General features: G+C 34.8%; 1 protein-coding gene across 2 annotated transcripts; it reads left to right on the top strand.

The window, feature by feature from the left end:
- The first annotated feature begins 806 nt into the window (after nt 1-806).
- LOC105641310 (Transducin family protein / WD-40 repeat family protein) lies at nt 807-15,744 on the top strand. 2 transcript variants are annotated; one of them, XM_012225831.4, is made up of 20 exons: nt 810-1,961; nt 2,752-3,205; nt 3,522-3,609; nt 3,752-3,933; nt 4,027-4,163; nt 4,358-4,424; nt 6,666-6,831; nt 6,958-7,072; nt 8,702-8,777; nt 8,887-9,069; nt 9,272-9,432; nt 10,110-10,215; nt 10,676-10,880; nt 10,988-11,271; nt 11,428-11,549; nt 12,277-12,421; nt 12,536-12,628; nt 14,545-14,618; nt 15,085-15,138; nt 15,229-15,744. In XM_012225831.4, exons 1-20 carry the CDS (start codon nt 973-975, stop codon nt 15,527-15,529), a joined length of 4,002 nt encoding a protein of 1,333 aa, XP_012081221.1. In that variant the 5' UTR covers nt 810-972; the 3' UTR covers nt 15,530-15,744. The 2 variants fall into 2 exon arrangements, with proteins under 2 accessions (XP_089580950.1, XP_012081221.1); XM_089724824.1 differs by lacking the exons at nt 14,545-14,618; nt 15,085-15,138; nt 15,229-15,744 and adding an exon at nt 14,367-14,538 and having other exon boundaries at nt 807-1,961.
- Nucleotides 15,745-15,952: the final 208 nt, after the last annotated feature.

Genomic DNA, 15,952 nt, shown 5'->3' with positions numbered 1-15,952 from the left:
GAATCATAGTCATTTCATTTCATATTAACCGAATTCCACCCTGCTCTTGTGATTATTTGAAAGAAATATTGATTTTTAATTTTTTTATTACGTTAATTAATATTTTTGTTATTTTTTTCAAAATAAATTCTAAGAAAGGGAAAAACATATATATTTACCTGTGGCACTAAATCTATCAACTTTTATAATAATTAATTATTTTTTAAATAATTCATTAATAATAAAATGAGGAATATAATTTATTCATAATAAAATGAAAAATATAATTTGTTCATAATAAAATATCAAATATTATAAATATTCATATAGATAATATATAAAATTTCCTATTAAAATGAATACTATTGGACCTTGAGTTTTGAAAATAATATTAGATAAGAAAAATATAAATCTTCATGTTCAATATAGATATTGAGGATTGATCCAGCGGTAATAAATATAAAATATAATTATAAATATATTGTGATTGATAGTAAATATAAAATATAACTATAAATATATTGCAATTGAAATTAAGAAAATATAATTCAAATCGAATTCAGCCATTATCTTAAAACAAAAAAATCAAATGCACCAAAAATATTATAAAACTACAATGATAATATGAAAAAAATTTAACACGTTTATACAAGATATAGCAATTATTATTATCATTAAAAAAATTATTATAATTTTTATATTATTTCATTTTCATCATCTACGTAATAAGGAAGTACTTTCAAGGAAAAGGAATGAAGTTGATAAAAATGAAATCTTTAATTAAGAAGGCTAAATCATCCAAATCTAAAAAACTATTATTTCTATAACTTTCTTTATGCTTCGATTTACTATAGTATGGTCACTCCCGACTCCGCAGTCCCCTCTCGAAGCCTGTACACTTACAAATCTACAACGCTATTTAACTAAACAGATCAAAATCAGATTCAGACAAATTTATTTTTCTCTTACAGTTATCTTAAGTTTAATTAATCAATGTCTCTTCCCAGAAGTCCGCCACCAACGGCGAGGGAGTCCACCTGGGATTGCATGCTCCCCGGCCCACCATCCCGCAACAACTTCGGTTCCGTCGACCTCTCCTCATCTGGTCTTCTTGCCTTTCCTTCTGGATCCTCCATTTGCGTCGTAGATTCCCGTTCTCTCCAACTTATTTCCACGATCCCTCTTCCTCCTCTTCCTTCCAATTCCTCTCCTTCTCTCTCTCCCTTCATTACCTCCGTCCGCTGGACTCCTCTCCCTTTACGTCGTGACCTCCTCTCCACTGAGCCTTCCTCCTCTCACCTACTCCTTGCCGCAGGTGACCGTCATGGTCGCATCGCGCTTCTTGATTTCCGTCTCAAGTCGGTTCTTCTCTGGCTCGATCCTGACCCGAACCCGAAATGTGGTATCCAGGACCTTTGCTGGATCCTTTCCCGTCCTGATTCTTATATTCTCGCTTCAATCTCTGGTCCTTCCTGTCTTTCTCTATATACCACTACTTCTCCTGCGCGATGTTTCTTCAAATACGACGCTTCGCCGGAGTTTCTCTCGTGTATTCGCCGTGATCCTTTCGATTCCCGCCATTTTATTGCCATTGGTCTTAAAGGAATTCTTTTATCCATTAAAGTACTTGGAGAAGCAGAAGATGATGTTGCGATAAAGGTGCTTCGCATTCCAACGGATTGCGCTGAATTAGCGAGGTTAGAAAGGGATGCGCTGAGTGGATCCTCTTCTCCGTCGCCGGCGTCAGCTATATACCCACTGTATAGCGTGAAATTGGCGTTTTCGCCGCAGTGGAGGCACATTATTTTTGTCACTTTTCCAAGAGAGTTGGTAGTGTTTGATTTGCAGTATGAGACTGCACTTTTTAGCACAGCCTTGCCGAGAGGGTGCAGTAAGTTTCTGGATGTGTTGCCTGATCCAAATAATGAGCTGCTGTATTGTGCTCACCTTGATGGGCGTCTCAGCATCTGGCGGCGAAAAGAGTAAGTGCTATATTCACTCGAAATATTCTTGCTCTTTCTATATTCGATTTGTGTTTCAATTGGTGTTCAGTTTTGCATATCCTTTAGTTCAAAGTTTGACATATTAGGGAAGTGTATAAGCAATTACCTTTTAGTTAATGAGATAGCGAACTTTAGATCAAGTGATGATCAAGTGAATTGAAAAGGGCATTTGTTATTAAAGAAGCATCGATGGGATTGTAGTTGGGGAGTAATGTTTGAGTTCATTATGGGGGAGGGGGAAAATATTGTTTGACAAGGGAACCTGGAAGTTTGCAGTATGGGAATGTATTAGATGCTTTCTCTGGTGAAATTGATTTCTTACAAAAGACTTGCTAGAGATCTGAGTCTATTTTGGAAATACTGAAGGAAGCTAGTTTGTTGTCCTAAATATAATGAAAAAAAGGACAACCTGATTCAGTCACAAATAAGCTGCATGCTAATTGCTAAATTTCAAATAGCTGATTCATGCAGAAGGATAGTCAACTTCTTAAATTCAGTTACATGGGATTTTAGAAGTGTTACCTTTTAGAGCTGAAAATATTGTGCATTATAGAAGTTCACTAAGTTGTATCCATCGTTACTAATAGAAATTGAATGAGCTTTATATAGTTTTCTTTTTTGTTTGCAGGACATATAAATAAATATTATTTAATTTAATTTAATTTAATTTTATTGCCTTTTTCTTATTTTTGGCTGTAATGATGATCACACTGTACTTTCCCCCTAATTCCTGCCTGAAGGGAATGTACTTATTTACATATGATCACAGAGGAGAGCAAGTGCATATAATGTGTTTGATGGAGGAGTTGATGCCTGCAGTTGGATCATCTGTCCCTTCTCCTTCAGTTCTAGCTGTCACCGTCTGCCAATCAGAGTCAACACTCCAAAATGTTGCCAAGTTATATTATGATTCTCCTAATACTCCTTTGGCTGATATGGATTTTGACAATCCTTTCGATTTCTGTGATGATACTCTTCTTCTTTCCAAGACACATGTGATATCCATTTCTGACGATGGAAAAATATGGAACTGGCTCTTGACTTCTGAAGGAACTGGAGACACCCAAAAGGATTTTAAAGATTTGGACCATGACGTGCAGCTTTCAAATGGCATAGCTTCTGCTGATGGACTTGCTTCTGAAGCAGGCAAACAACAAGAGAATGTTAGTGGCAATAAAAGTCGTCCATCATCCTTTCTTAGCCAGGCATCTGTATCATATAAGGTATGTTAATAGACATTTCATCTTTGATGTTATTTTAGTATAAATTTTATAGTAGGCACCTGTTGGCTGAACAGTAACTTAATAATTGAAATAGCACAGTTCTTTAAGTTTTTGTTCATTGTTAAGTGTGCCTCTCTGTGTAAGATAATTCATTGCTTTCTACTTATGCTTTTGACCACATGGAACAATTAGCAAAATGCATTTCTTAATCTTCTCTACAGACTATTTATAGTCTCAATGAATAGCACCATTATTTATCCTATCCTCGTTTTTTGGGTTATGTGTGCATATTTACATGCCAGATACACTGATGCAGGTCAGCTTAGTTGGACAGCTTCAGCTTCTTTCTTCAACAGTAACTATGCTGGCTGTGCCCTCCCCTTCTTTAACAGCTACTTTGGCCCGTTAGTTTCTTCCTGACTCTTTTTTTTTTTTTTTTTTTTTTTTTTTTTTTTTGTGTTTAATATCTAATTTCTGTAAATACATAAAATTGTCACTTTTTAAGATATGAATAGCGCTTTGATAGTCAGACATTATAACATGAAGGTGGAGGAAATTATCCTGCTGTAGCTGTTCCCCTGGTCACATTGGGAACTCAGAGTGGAACAGTTGATGTCATCGATGTTTCTGCTAATGCTGTTGCAGCAAGTTTCTCAGTTCATACTGGTACAGTTAGGGGATTACGATGGCTCGGAAATTCTAGACTGGTTTCATTTTCTTACAATCAGGTAAAGATAGTCGGTTGAAAGCTATCATTAATTTTTCATAATAAGTTTGATTTCTTTTTACCTTTTCATTTTCCTCTCCTCTCATTGACTCAGGTGAATGAAAAAAACGGAGGTTACATTAATAGGCTTGTTGTGACCTGTCTTAGAAGTGGCCTTAATAGACCATTTCGGGTTTTACAAAAGCCAGAGCGTGCACCCATTAGAGCGTTAAGGACTTCGTCATCTGGAAGGTTATCTTGAAATCTGTTTTTTGCATCTTAAGTGCATATAATATAAGCTTGCTTTTTCATATATGCGAGACTTGTACTTCTAATATTCTTCTGAGTGTTTCTTTTGGTATCTTTCATATATACACTGACTCTGATGGAGAGATCGTAGTATAAGCTTTAGTTACCAGCTTACAGTCGTGCTTTAAAATTTCCAGGTACTTGCTTATTTTGTTTCGTGATGCACCTGTGGAAGTTTGGGCAATGACAAAAAATCCCATTATGGTGCGTTAGCTAATACCGTTTCTGCTTTATTATTATATTAGATATTTTTCCATTTCTTATGCAATAAATTAGTTGCTTTTGTGTGAAAATAATATCTAGTGGCAATTGACGCCTTCTACTGCATTGGTAAATAACATGGCGAGCATTTGAGTCAATTCTGGACGACATAAATGCTTGAAATTTATCTTTCTAAATTACTTATTTCTTTTTCCTTCAGAATTACCAAGGATTATGGATGTCATATATAAGTTGGAGATTTTATTAGCCAAAACATGGCTATCTTCTTGATTTAATTTCTTTGATAGGAATTTCTGTCTTTATTTTATTTAAGGACATGGAATCAAAAAGCTGTACTTTCTCTTGGTGCAAATGGATTTGTTACTTAAAGTGATAAATATAATGGATTCATTTCCTTTTTGCAGAGGAATTGCTAATCCAAATGGTGTTCTAGATTTGTTGAGGACATTGAGTTATTTTTCTCTGGCTTCTGAGCAATTGTTACATTGACATTGCGTTGCTGAATGGACAATTCTTTTGTAGAATGAAATTTTGAAAAAGCTGCTAAAATGATGATTGCAAATGGGAAATCTGACTTTTCAAAAGGAAAATTAAGAGTTTTGTTTAAAAATGTAAAAGAAGTATTAGACATTCTTCTACAGATAAGTAAGCATATATGGAAATTTCTCCGAGATTGATTGCAAAACATGGACTTCAGCATTCTTCTGCATTGAGCCTGTGTAGGGAATAGAAGTAGGAGGAAAGTAATAGGGGAGGAGAATAATAGTGTGGATATTGGGGGAGAGATGAAGATAAGAAAGTAGTTTAATGGAAGGTAACTTTTACTTTACCCTTCCCCTTTCTCTTTTTAGAAGAGATATTATAGGATTGTACTGGTAATTTAGTAAATTTCTCCCTACATGTCGAGAATTTTTTGTGGGTTTCACATGCCTCTTTCTGCTCATTTAGTATCCTAACACATTGAAACTGTGTCAGAAAAATTTTAACATTTCATGTGGCATGACTTGGTGAATTTGTAATGAATACGGATAGACGGGAAAGTTATAGATTTATTTCAGAACAAAGTCCAAATTGGCCCTTGAGAAATTGAGCAAAGTCCAGATAGGCCCTAACGCTCAAATTTGGGCTAACTGGACCAATAATTTTACTTTTGGCCAGGTCCAAAATCATGTCTCAAGTGTCAACTGTTAAGTGCCTATGCATCAGAATAAATAAAATAATGTTAAAAGTTTCATTTTGTCTCACTTTTGACTTGTGGGCTTTATTTTGACATAACCATGATTAGGTAAGCTGCATCTTTGAGTTAAACACAAAGTTCCCACGTTGTTAGTGGACAAGAAAATCCATAAATGGTCTATCTTTGTAACTTCATTTGCTATTATTGAATATTGTTATTGCTTTTTGATTTAATGAAGTGTTCTGCTAAGTCTTTGACTCTTACATCTACATCTTTTGTATGGTTTTCTCAAATCTTTTTATTTATATTTTTTCCAATTTTTATATGCTCACTATTTGACTGGAACTTGACCATTAAACCAAAAGAGCATTTTACTTCACTTTCTTGGATGTTTAGATTTCTTCTTCTCTCATTTCTAATAATACACTTTTATTTATTTATTTATTTAAAAAGCATGACATTGATAATCCAAGAAATCATTATTCTGAATATTTGAGTTCTTTCTCTGTACATGTTAGTTAAATTTGAATCTCCAAATCTGTTATCTCATTCTCTGCAAACATTCGGATGGTTTACAAATGCAGCCTCTTCAATTAGAAAACAAGAAGAGAAGATGTAGCAAATCTAAGATTTCTGTGTGCTGGTACTGACAAAGTGATAATTGACCTAATATTAGGCAATAAATGCACATATTAGGCAAAACATTTGTGCAGGCATTAGCCATATGTGCATGTATTACTAGTGTATAAAGTGTTAGAGATTGCGTTGAAATAGCCGAAAAAGTGAAGCTTGTGTCGGTTAACCAAAATTTGAGTTTTAGGGCCATTTAGACATTAATCAACCATTCAGGTCTGGTTCAGCCTTTTCCAATATATTTCCTGTTGTTCAATTAATTGAATTACTTAACTCTTCTTCTTCTTCTTCCTTTCTTCTTTTTTCCTATTCATGGTTTAATGAACTTTTCAGGGACATTTTTCTTTTATTTTTGGATTTGAGCTATTTTCTTTTGCTTTTAGATAATTATTATGTTTTATACCTTCATGTAGCTTAGATCATTAGCTCTTCCATTCACGGTATTGGAATGGACTCTTCCAACAGTTCCGCGCACAGTTCAAAATGGTCCATCTAGGCAATTTTCATGGTCATCCAAAGATCAGCAACCTGTAACACAAGATGGAGCATCTACTCCAAAAACATCTTCATCAGAATCTAGTGAGTTTCTTTCTTTTTTTTTTATTTATTTATTTATTTTTTTTATGTGCTGAAGTACTACATGGATCAGTGCGCACTCCAGTGCTCAAAATATTGTGAAACAATCAAAGTAGTTCTTGTGTGCAGAAGAAGCAAGTTCAGACGCATCTCAGGATGACACGGCAGAAAGTTTTGCATTTGCACTAGTAAATGGCGCACTTGGAGTTTTTGAGGTTTGTGGGCGGAGGATCCGGGATTTCAGGTATAAAAATTCCTAACATGATGGAATCAGTGTATTGCTATGCTGAGTTATAGAAACATAAATTGGTTTAATTTTCTGCATTTTTTTATACCATGGTTGATATTTTGACTGTTGCAACTAGAATTATGCTATCAGCCTTTTGATTTTTGTGGAATGAACTAGATGTAACTTCTCTTTTTTAGGACTGCAAAATTAAATTGGTTTAGTAGGTAAATTTTTTTGCAATTTTGTATGAGTAGAAAATTATGAACACAGCTTTTGCATTTCAGGGATCAAAATTCAGAATTCCGTACCCTTCTCGCGTTCGCAACTTAGAAAGAATAAACTATAAAAGAGAAAAAGAAATGCTTGTTTATTCAGCATGTATAATATGACCAACCATATTAGACTTTGGCCAATTTTTGCATTAATGTTTACCGATGAAAACTATGATACATCACATGCTTTTTCCTCTTAATTCGTTCACACTTCATACCCACTTTTTGTTCAGGATTCTGAGATGATGTGATGGAAGTCATGTTATTTGCTAGTATACTTATTTTATGCAATGCCTCATTTGTCAGAAAAATGAAAAGGAACAAAAGAGAATGAATTAATACGGTTGCTTTATTAATTTATTTGTTGCGGGATCCAGTTGAGTGGGTCTGAATCAGATGCTTTTGGGTTTGGTAACAGAAAATAAAACCGTCACCCTCCCTTTTCAAGTTTATTTCTCCTGCTTCTTTTTTTTTTTTTTTTTTTCAAATTTCAAAATAATTGTATACTTCAATTATCACCAATTAAATAGTTTATTACTCATGATTGTTATGTTAAGCGCCATCCTCAAAGAACAAATAAAGTGGTTGAAGCGTGAGTGCCTCTCATATAAATGTTAGAAGACGACACATTTTCCCGTCATGTCTTGCATAATAGTCAATATTTCATTGTACATGTGATTATAAGTAAATTGAGTCATGATACTGAAGAAATTTAATTATTGTTCAACTATAAGTTCAAAAGTATATTACAAAAAGACCACTGAGGTTTGGCCTATCAAACACTTGGATTTTCCTTTTCAAAATTGAGTTTTTTTTTGTTTTTGCTCTGAATAATTTTGTTCTTTATTGCTGAAACTGAGAGTTGGTGTCAGTTAAAAATTATGTAGGTTTGGTCTAAAACATATAGTTTGGTATTGAAAAGAGCATGAGTATTGAATTTTCATAGAATTTGAGGACCAAGTATGTTTTTTTATTAGAAAAAAGAGGAAGAACAGGTGAAAGGAGTAAATTTCATTTTTTTTATATTTAAATTCCTCTATCCAAAATTACATCATCCTGGGTAATCTGTGACTGGACTCTACAAATTGAGTTATTGGACTGAAATGTTGATACCATAATCCTATATCCGGAATGGGTTAGCTTCAGGTTTAAGATTACATACTCTATTAATAACTTCAATATTATGGCCCTCAAATCACTTTGGTCTTGCTGTGGCTCTTTTTGTTTGTTGACATATAATGTAGCTCACTTTTTTAACACAATCATTATGATTTATCACTGATTAGATATAACTGTTCATCTTTAACTTGTATGCTATACACGTATAATTGCTCAGCTATTTCATGCTACACTTTTCTTCCTTTCTTTGCAGACCAAAATGGCCTTCTTCTTCATTTGTTTCCTCTGATGGATTGATTACAGCCATGGCTTATCGCTTGCCTCATGTCGTATGTGTCAAAGTTATTTTATCAATTTCATTCCATTGGTCATTTAAATTGGAACCTTGGTTCTTCCAAAAGTTCTATTATGGGAGGAGGTGACTTTATGATTTCTCAGGTTATGGGAGACAGGTCAGGGAACATACGATGGTGGGACGTGACAACTGGGCATTCTTCGTCATTTAATACTCACAGGGAAGGAATCCGGAGAATCAAGTTCTCACCAGTTGTTCCTGGAGACCGTAGCCGAGGGCGTATTGCAGTGCTTTTTTATGATAATACCTTTTCTGTATTTGACCTTGTAAGCATGAAACAATTGGCAATCTTGCTACCTTATACATTGTGCACGCTAATGTTTTTGTACTACACCATAATGCTGTGTTTCTTAGTTCATAGCATATGTTTTGGTATTACTTGTTAAAGACTGCATTTATTTATTCATTTGCGTAACCAGTGGATTTCTTCATTTGGTTCTGATACTTTCACTTGTTCTCGAATTGCAGGATTCACCGGATCCATTAGCCAATTCCCTTTTGCAACCTCAGCTTCCCGGAACCCTTGTACTGGAACTTGATTGGTTGCCTTTACGAACTGACATAAACGACCCCCTGGTATTATGCATTGCAGGAGCTGATAGCAGTTTCCGACTTGTGGAGGTTAACGTGTAAGTATTATTTTTAGATAGAGTTGACAGACTCACTTTTATACTATAATTACTGCCTGAATATGGGAGAATGTTAAAAGGGCCTTGGATGATGCTTTGTGCGGCTCTGATTCTTCTGAAAGATGAGAATATTTAGGTAGCTGAGGAGCAATTTATTTGCGTGTTTATTTTCTCCAGAATTAATCAATCTTTTTTGGTCAGAGAGAAGGGTGTAGAAATTGAAGAAGTTTGGGAAATTAATTCTCATGGGAAAGTTCTTCCTTTAACTCCATTTTCATGTTCTGTTACAAAATTTTCAAACCTGAGGTGATACTATCGAATTAATACAATAGTAAAGTTGTTATGGATGTCAGGTATCAGGGAAGAAAAATTGTTGATACAGGAATTCATGTTTGGTCCTCTGTAGTTTGGTGATGAGACGACATTTTTGCCAACTGTTGGCAGAATTTTGTACATCATAAAACAATTTTGTGTTACTTTTATGTGAACCATTAGTTTATGCCAAATATTTCACTCCATTAGTGTTGGAGTTTTGACACTACTTAGGAATCGTCATGTGGATCCATGAATGCTAAATTAGCTTTTCAATAGTTTGGTGTTTGTCAAGGTAAATTTTGGACTGTAAGCTGTCTTTTTATGTTTGTTGCTCTGATAATGATGCTGTTCTATTTGTGCAGAAATGACAAAAAGCTTGGCCATGGACTGCCGGCCCAAGCTCTTAAAGAAAGATTTAGGCCTATGCCTGTATGTTCTCCAATACTGTTCCCAACACCACATGCCCTGGTAATTTCCTGGTTTTTGATTGTGCTTCGATTTAGATGACCTGTGCAATATGTTACGCCTCCCCATTCTAAACTTCTAATTGATTCACCTGTCATCAGCATGTACCTATTTACATCTTCCACTTGAGTTCTGTATTTTATGCGAGTAATGTATTAACATCAAGAGGAGGATGTATCTTTATAGAAAAAGGAAAAGGGGAGTCGATTGTTGACCTCCTTCTACTCCTTTCTTCCTTGATTGAAAGAATAGGAAAAATCTTCAAACAAAATTAATTGTAGGGATTATATTGCAGGCCTTGTAGCTCATCTCCTCTGTTCTTTTTTTTGGCATAGAGATGCTGAATATGCAGAAATGCCTGAGGAAAAGGCGTATCTTCTTTCTCAAATATTGGATTGAGGTTTCCATACAGAAGGCATTTCTTTTGGGTAACTAACTCGCTGCTGGTATTCATTTGCTATAGGCATTGCGGATGATCTTGCAATTGGGTGTCAAGCCCTCTTGGTTTAACACTAGTGGTACAACCATTGATAAAAGGCTTCACTCAATTCCAGGAACTGCTTCTCCTGCAACAGATCTGCGCAGTTACCTGATTGATTTACCTCCTATTGGTGACTCTGTGGTGCCAGAAATGCTCTTGAAAGTATTGGAGCCTTATCGAAAAGAAGGTGGTTTCTTACTTATCTGCTGTTACAGAAAAACTATATTCCATGTAACTGACTATTCAACTAATTTCTTTTGTGGTTAACTGTTCTGAATGTTTCCACGTCTTAAGGTTGCATATTGGATGATGAGAGAGCAAGATTATATGCTACCATAGTCAACAAAGGTTGTGCTGCGAGATTTTCCTTTGCAGCTGCAATATTTGGTGAAACATCAGAAGCACTTTTCTGGCTGCAGTTGCCTCATGCTCTAAAACATTTGATGAATAAGTTGGTAAATAAGTCTCCTAAGAAACCGTCCAACTCAGCTTCCATTCCAGGACTTGATGACACGGCGATGTTGACCAGAATTGCATCAAAGGGGAAATCATTGGCTGGTACTGAGAAGGACTCATTGGTAAGTCAATTTGTGTATTATTCATTTTCTCTCCTTCCCCCTTCCTTTTATCTTTTCTCTTTGATTTTTTCCTTCTTTGTTCGCTGTTCTAGTAGTTATTTTCTATTGCAAAAATATCAATAGTTTGTGTTGTAAATTGAGTCATTTGTTTAACAGAGCAAAGGCCAACTTGGATTGATGGCTTTCCAGCAAGAAGAATTATGGCAGAGTGCTAGTGAGCGAATTCCTTGGCATGAGAAACTGGAAGGAGAAGAGGCTATTCAGAATCGTGTGCATGAGTAAGTCCTCTGTTTTACTGGTTTATTGTTCTATGCACTGATTATCTTTGTGCTAGTCAACGGCTACCATATGAATGGACTAGTGTGCTGTAATTTGTTCTATCAGACACTTGAGAATATTGTGAATTGGTTCATAATTGTTGTTGTGCCTAAAGTGTGCGGTGCTAGTGCTAGTACCTACCAGGCAAAGGAGGGTTACCTTTTGCAGGTGCATGCTTTACAGCTTAGGTGCTCTTGCAGGCACAAGCCCCAAGTAACCACACCTCTCAAACCTGTCTCTGGTGAGCTCTTGCCTCTTCCATTGGCAAAGGCCAATAGCACCAATGGAAAAATGCTGATTTATCAGAATCCAGTATCTACATGCTAGAAGATATCTGATAGTCACATTTTGCATGAATCTTGTTGAACTACCACTACTGAAATCTTTGGCTACCAGTGCTTCTTTTTCCAACAACCATGTGCCTCAAATCCTATGTGCTCAACATTTAATGGACTACAACTACCCTCTTCATAACTATGCTAAGAAATAACATACAACTTCATCAATTTACTAGTTCGACTCAAATATAAGGGACTGATATTTGGGCTCAACATTATTTTATTTCCATTTTTATTGGTCTGTTTATCCTGACAGTAGCATACAGTTTCTTAGCCTGTACCCACCATACTTCTTTTTTAGGGTTCTTGATTCACTTGGATAATCATATCTCATTTTCATGATAAGCAGGCTTGTGTTAGTTGGGAATTTGGAAGCAGCAGTTAGTTTGTTGCTTTCTACCTCTCCAGATAGCAGTTGTTTCTATGCAAATGCTTTACGTGCAGTTGCACTTTCTTCAGCCGTGTCACGATCTCTTCATGAGCTTGCAGTTAAGGTGAGTATTTTTTCGGATCTGGTTATGTTTCAACCGGTGCACACAAATTGTGATTGAAACACAAGATTTTATGTAAACTTTTTTCTGATTGTTAACTATCATCTGGTCATCAAGGTTGTTGCAGCTAACATGGTCAGGACTGACAGATCACTGTCTGGCACTCATCTTCTTTGTGCTGTAGGAAGATATCAAGAAGCTTGTTCACAGGTTAGGTTTCATATCAAATTTCTCTTGCTTGCTTATTTACTGTCTTTTGTCATAGATCAAATTTTAGCTTTTCTTCAAATGCATATGCATTTTGATTCTCCAACATTCTGTTGATTTGCTTGTGGTAATATAGTGCTGAGGTCAAGGACAATCCAGAAATTTGTAATAATGGGACCAATATATACATACAGTCATTTTTTTTTTTTTTTTGATCTTTACAGATTTTTTTTGTAATCCTATATTTAAATTTTTTGATAACTAAACAATTATTGAATAACACCGATAAGGTTGGTCTGAGTGGAAAGAACTTAGGTCCCTTAAGCAAGAGGTTGAATGTTCGATCCTTGTGAATGGAAAAAATCCCCTTTGGGAGCGTTTCCCCTTTATTTGCCTGACGTGGCGTGAACAAGATTAGACTTAGCCTAATGGACTAAGGACACCTGTGGTATAAACAAACAAAAAAAATTTATGGAACGGCTTTTTTTACTATAATACTTCTTATCCTAAATTATTGTTCAGTACTTTTCATATTTGATATTATATTAATATTTTTTTTATTCAATTACTAAAGGAGGAGATTCATTAATTATAAGATAAAATTGATTTTAGTATCACTTGGATATAGTCCATTTTTATAATTACTTTTATTTTTCAATTTTCATGCTATTACAATATAACCTTTTTTTTTTTTTTTGGTTTTATTGAGCTTCAGTTGGAGATGTGAACTTGCAACTTGACAGTTAAATCTAGGACAACTTTAATTCTATTAAACCAATCTGTTGAGACTCATTGACATTAGAATATGACTTCCAATATATAACTCAGCAATAATTGAACAAAATTGTTCATCAAAATAATATAATAACTAATAATAAAAACATTGCTAGAGGCATGAGAAGAAAAAGGGTAATATAATAAATTGAAAGATATGCATGGATGAATTAAATCGAAAGTTTAGTTTTATTTTTGTGTTTATTTAATCAAACTGAATTAACAAGCAATATATATAGTGAAAAATTTTTTTGAGGTTAGAAAATAAATATGTAATCTGGTTCAATTCAAATTACATCAATTAATTTTTTATTCGAAAATTAAGACAAGATTATCAAATTATAAAAAGTTGAGAAAAATTTGGGGAGCAAATCTACATTAATAACAGAAAATGACATAAATATGTGCATAAAAACAATACAGAAAAGCAGTGGGGACAAGTGCAATTGCCTTCTTGCTACTCCGTCCCTGGTTGAGGTGAGTACAGGGGGATGCTAAGGGGGTTGGAACAAGTGATTGCATGATGGTCCAATTAATCAATAATTATTTCACAGTTTGTTGGGGAATATATTTTACACATGACTGGGATTTATTCTCAGTTCTTGTGGATAGAAAAGCAAGTATCTGGTTATGAATGATCCATCAATGCAGAGTTATTAGTTAGGGAACTATTAGAGATCAAACTGTCGTCATTGTTAGTATTTCCAGTGAAGTGGCTGCTTATAACATCCTCATTTTTCTTCCTAGACGCTTATCTTTGCATTGGAATTCAGATGCTCACAACATTTGGACATTTCCAATGGCATTATAAGTGGTATGTGGTGTTTGATATTAAATGTAAGCCTTAAGGCAGACTGGACAGGCCCTGTATGCTCTTGGTAAAGATGAGTTTTTTCAGAGCACTTATATTTTGGTGAATTACGCTCTAAAATGTTTGCATCTTTTATTTTTTTGGTTTTGGAATCAGAAATTCTTAGAGGTGAGGGGGCCCTGCAAGAATTGAGACCCTGACCTCCTGCACTTTGAGGCAGGCACTTAAGCACTTGGCTTTTAGCTTGGATAGACTGACGGCAAATACTCTTTCCAGCAGGAAATGACATCATAGTTTGCTTTTTTATTGACTGATTGGATATATACTTGTGCAGCTCCAAGATGCCGGATGTTGGACAGATGCTGCAACTTTAGCTGCTGCACACTTGAAAGGATCTGATTATGCAAGGTTCTGATTTGTTTATCATGAAAACCCTCAAAGTTTTCCTTAAAAAGTTGGCTGCTGTTTTATTTTGCAAGATTCTATTATCTTTTTCATCAATTAAATTTCATTTCACGCCCCATTTTTTCAATGTGAATTTATTATCTTCTGTTTGAGTGATGATTTCAGTAGCTCATTGACCTGTTCTGCAGCAAGTCCATAGAAGTCTTATCCTTTTGTTGGATATAATATTGTCATTGAGTTTTGTTGAAAGTCAGTTTAAACTCTTATGTTAAGTTTGGTATCATGTAGTTTAATATAATGGAAGGTAATAAATTGAATTTTTATTTGATTACATTCAATTACATCCAACCATCCATACCTTTTACCTTTTTATCAAATGTCTTGCTGTTGACCACTATTATTTGCATCGTTTGCATTATCACTTTTGAAACAAACATTGTCGTTTCATTTCCAGTTCGTGTTTTTGCAGGGTGTTACAACGGTGGGCTGACCATGTACTTCGTGTTGAACACAACATCTGGAGGTACTTCTACTTCCACTTTTAGCAAGCATTTTAAACACGATATTTATCCCTTCTCGTCTTAAGCTAAAATTTTTGTATGGTCCAATGCAGGGCTTTAATTTTGTTTGTTGCAGCTGGTGCATTGCAAGAGGCACTCGCTGTACTCCGTGAAGCACAACAACCTGATACAGCTGCCATGTTCATACTTGCTTGTCGTGAAATCCATGGAGAAATAATTACAGCTTTAAGAAATTTAGACGACCAATCAGGTTCTTCTTTGAATGATGCTCTAATCAACTTACGAGGGTTGAACCCAGAGAATGAAGATGTTATTGCCGTTGGTGAATATTTTGGACAGTATCAAAGAAAATTGGTTCATTTGTGCATGGATTCGCAGCCGTTTTCTGACTAATCGCGGATCAGAAAACTCTTCCGTCAGTTTTCCTTGCTGGATATTTCACCAAAAGCAACCTCGCGACCAGTCACAGAAACCGCATTGAAATGATATATGATCTGTTTTAAAATTTTGGTTTTAACTTTGTGAATACAATTTCTATTTTATTTATTTATTTGTTCCTTTTTGCATATGTTTCCTATTTATGTCATATCAATAGCCATATTGTCCTATATTGGTGGACTTGGAATTGTTGGTATTAATTTTTCAGAGAAATTTCAATCAATGTCATTGGTTTTAATAACAACAACAAAAATTGTTTAGTTGAGAAAATTAAAAGGAAAGTTTATAGGTAATGACAATTTTTTTTACTTAAATTTTTTATTTTTTAATAATCTATATTTATTTTATAATGAAATGTGACAGTTAACATGCGATAAT

The sequence above is a fragment of the Jatropha curcas genome, chromosome 8 (genome assembly GCF_041381405.1).
Source record: "Jatropha curcas cultivar XTBG-Jc1 chromosome 8, XTBG_Jcur_1.0, whole genome shotgun sequence".
Lineage (NCBI taxonomy): Eukaryota > Viridiplantae > Streptophyta > Magnoliopsida > Malpighiales > Euphorbiaceae > Jatropha > Jatropha curcas.
This window is presented reverse-complemented; position numbering and strand designations above follow the sequence as displayed.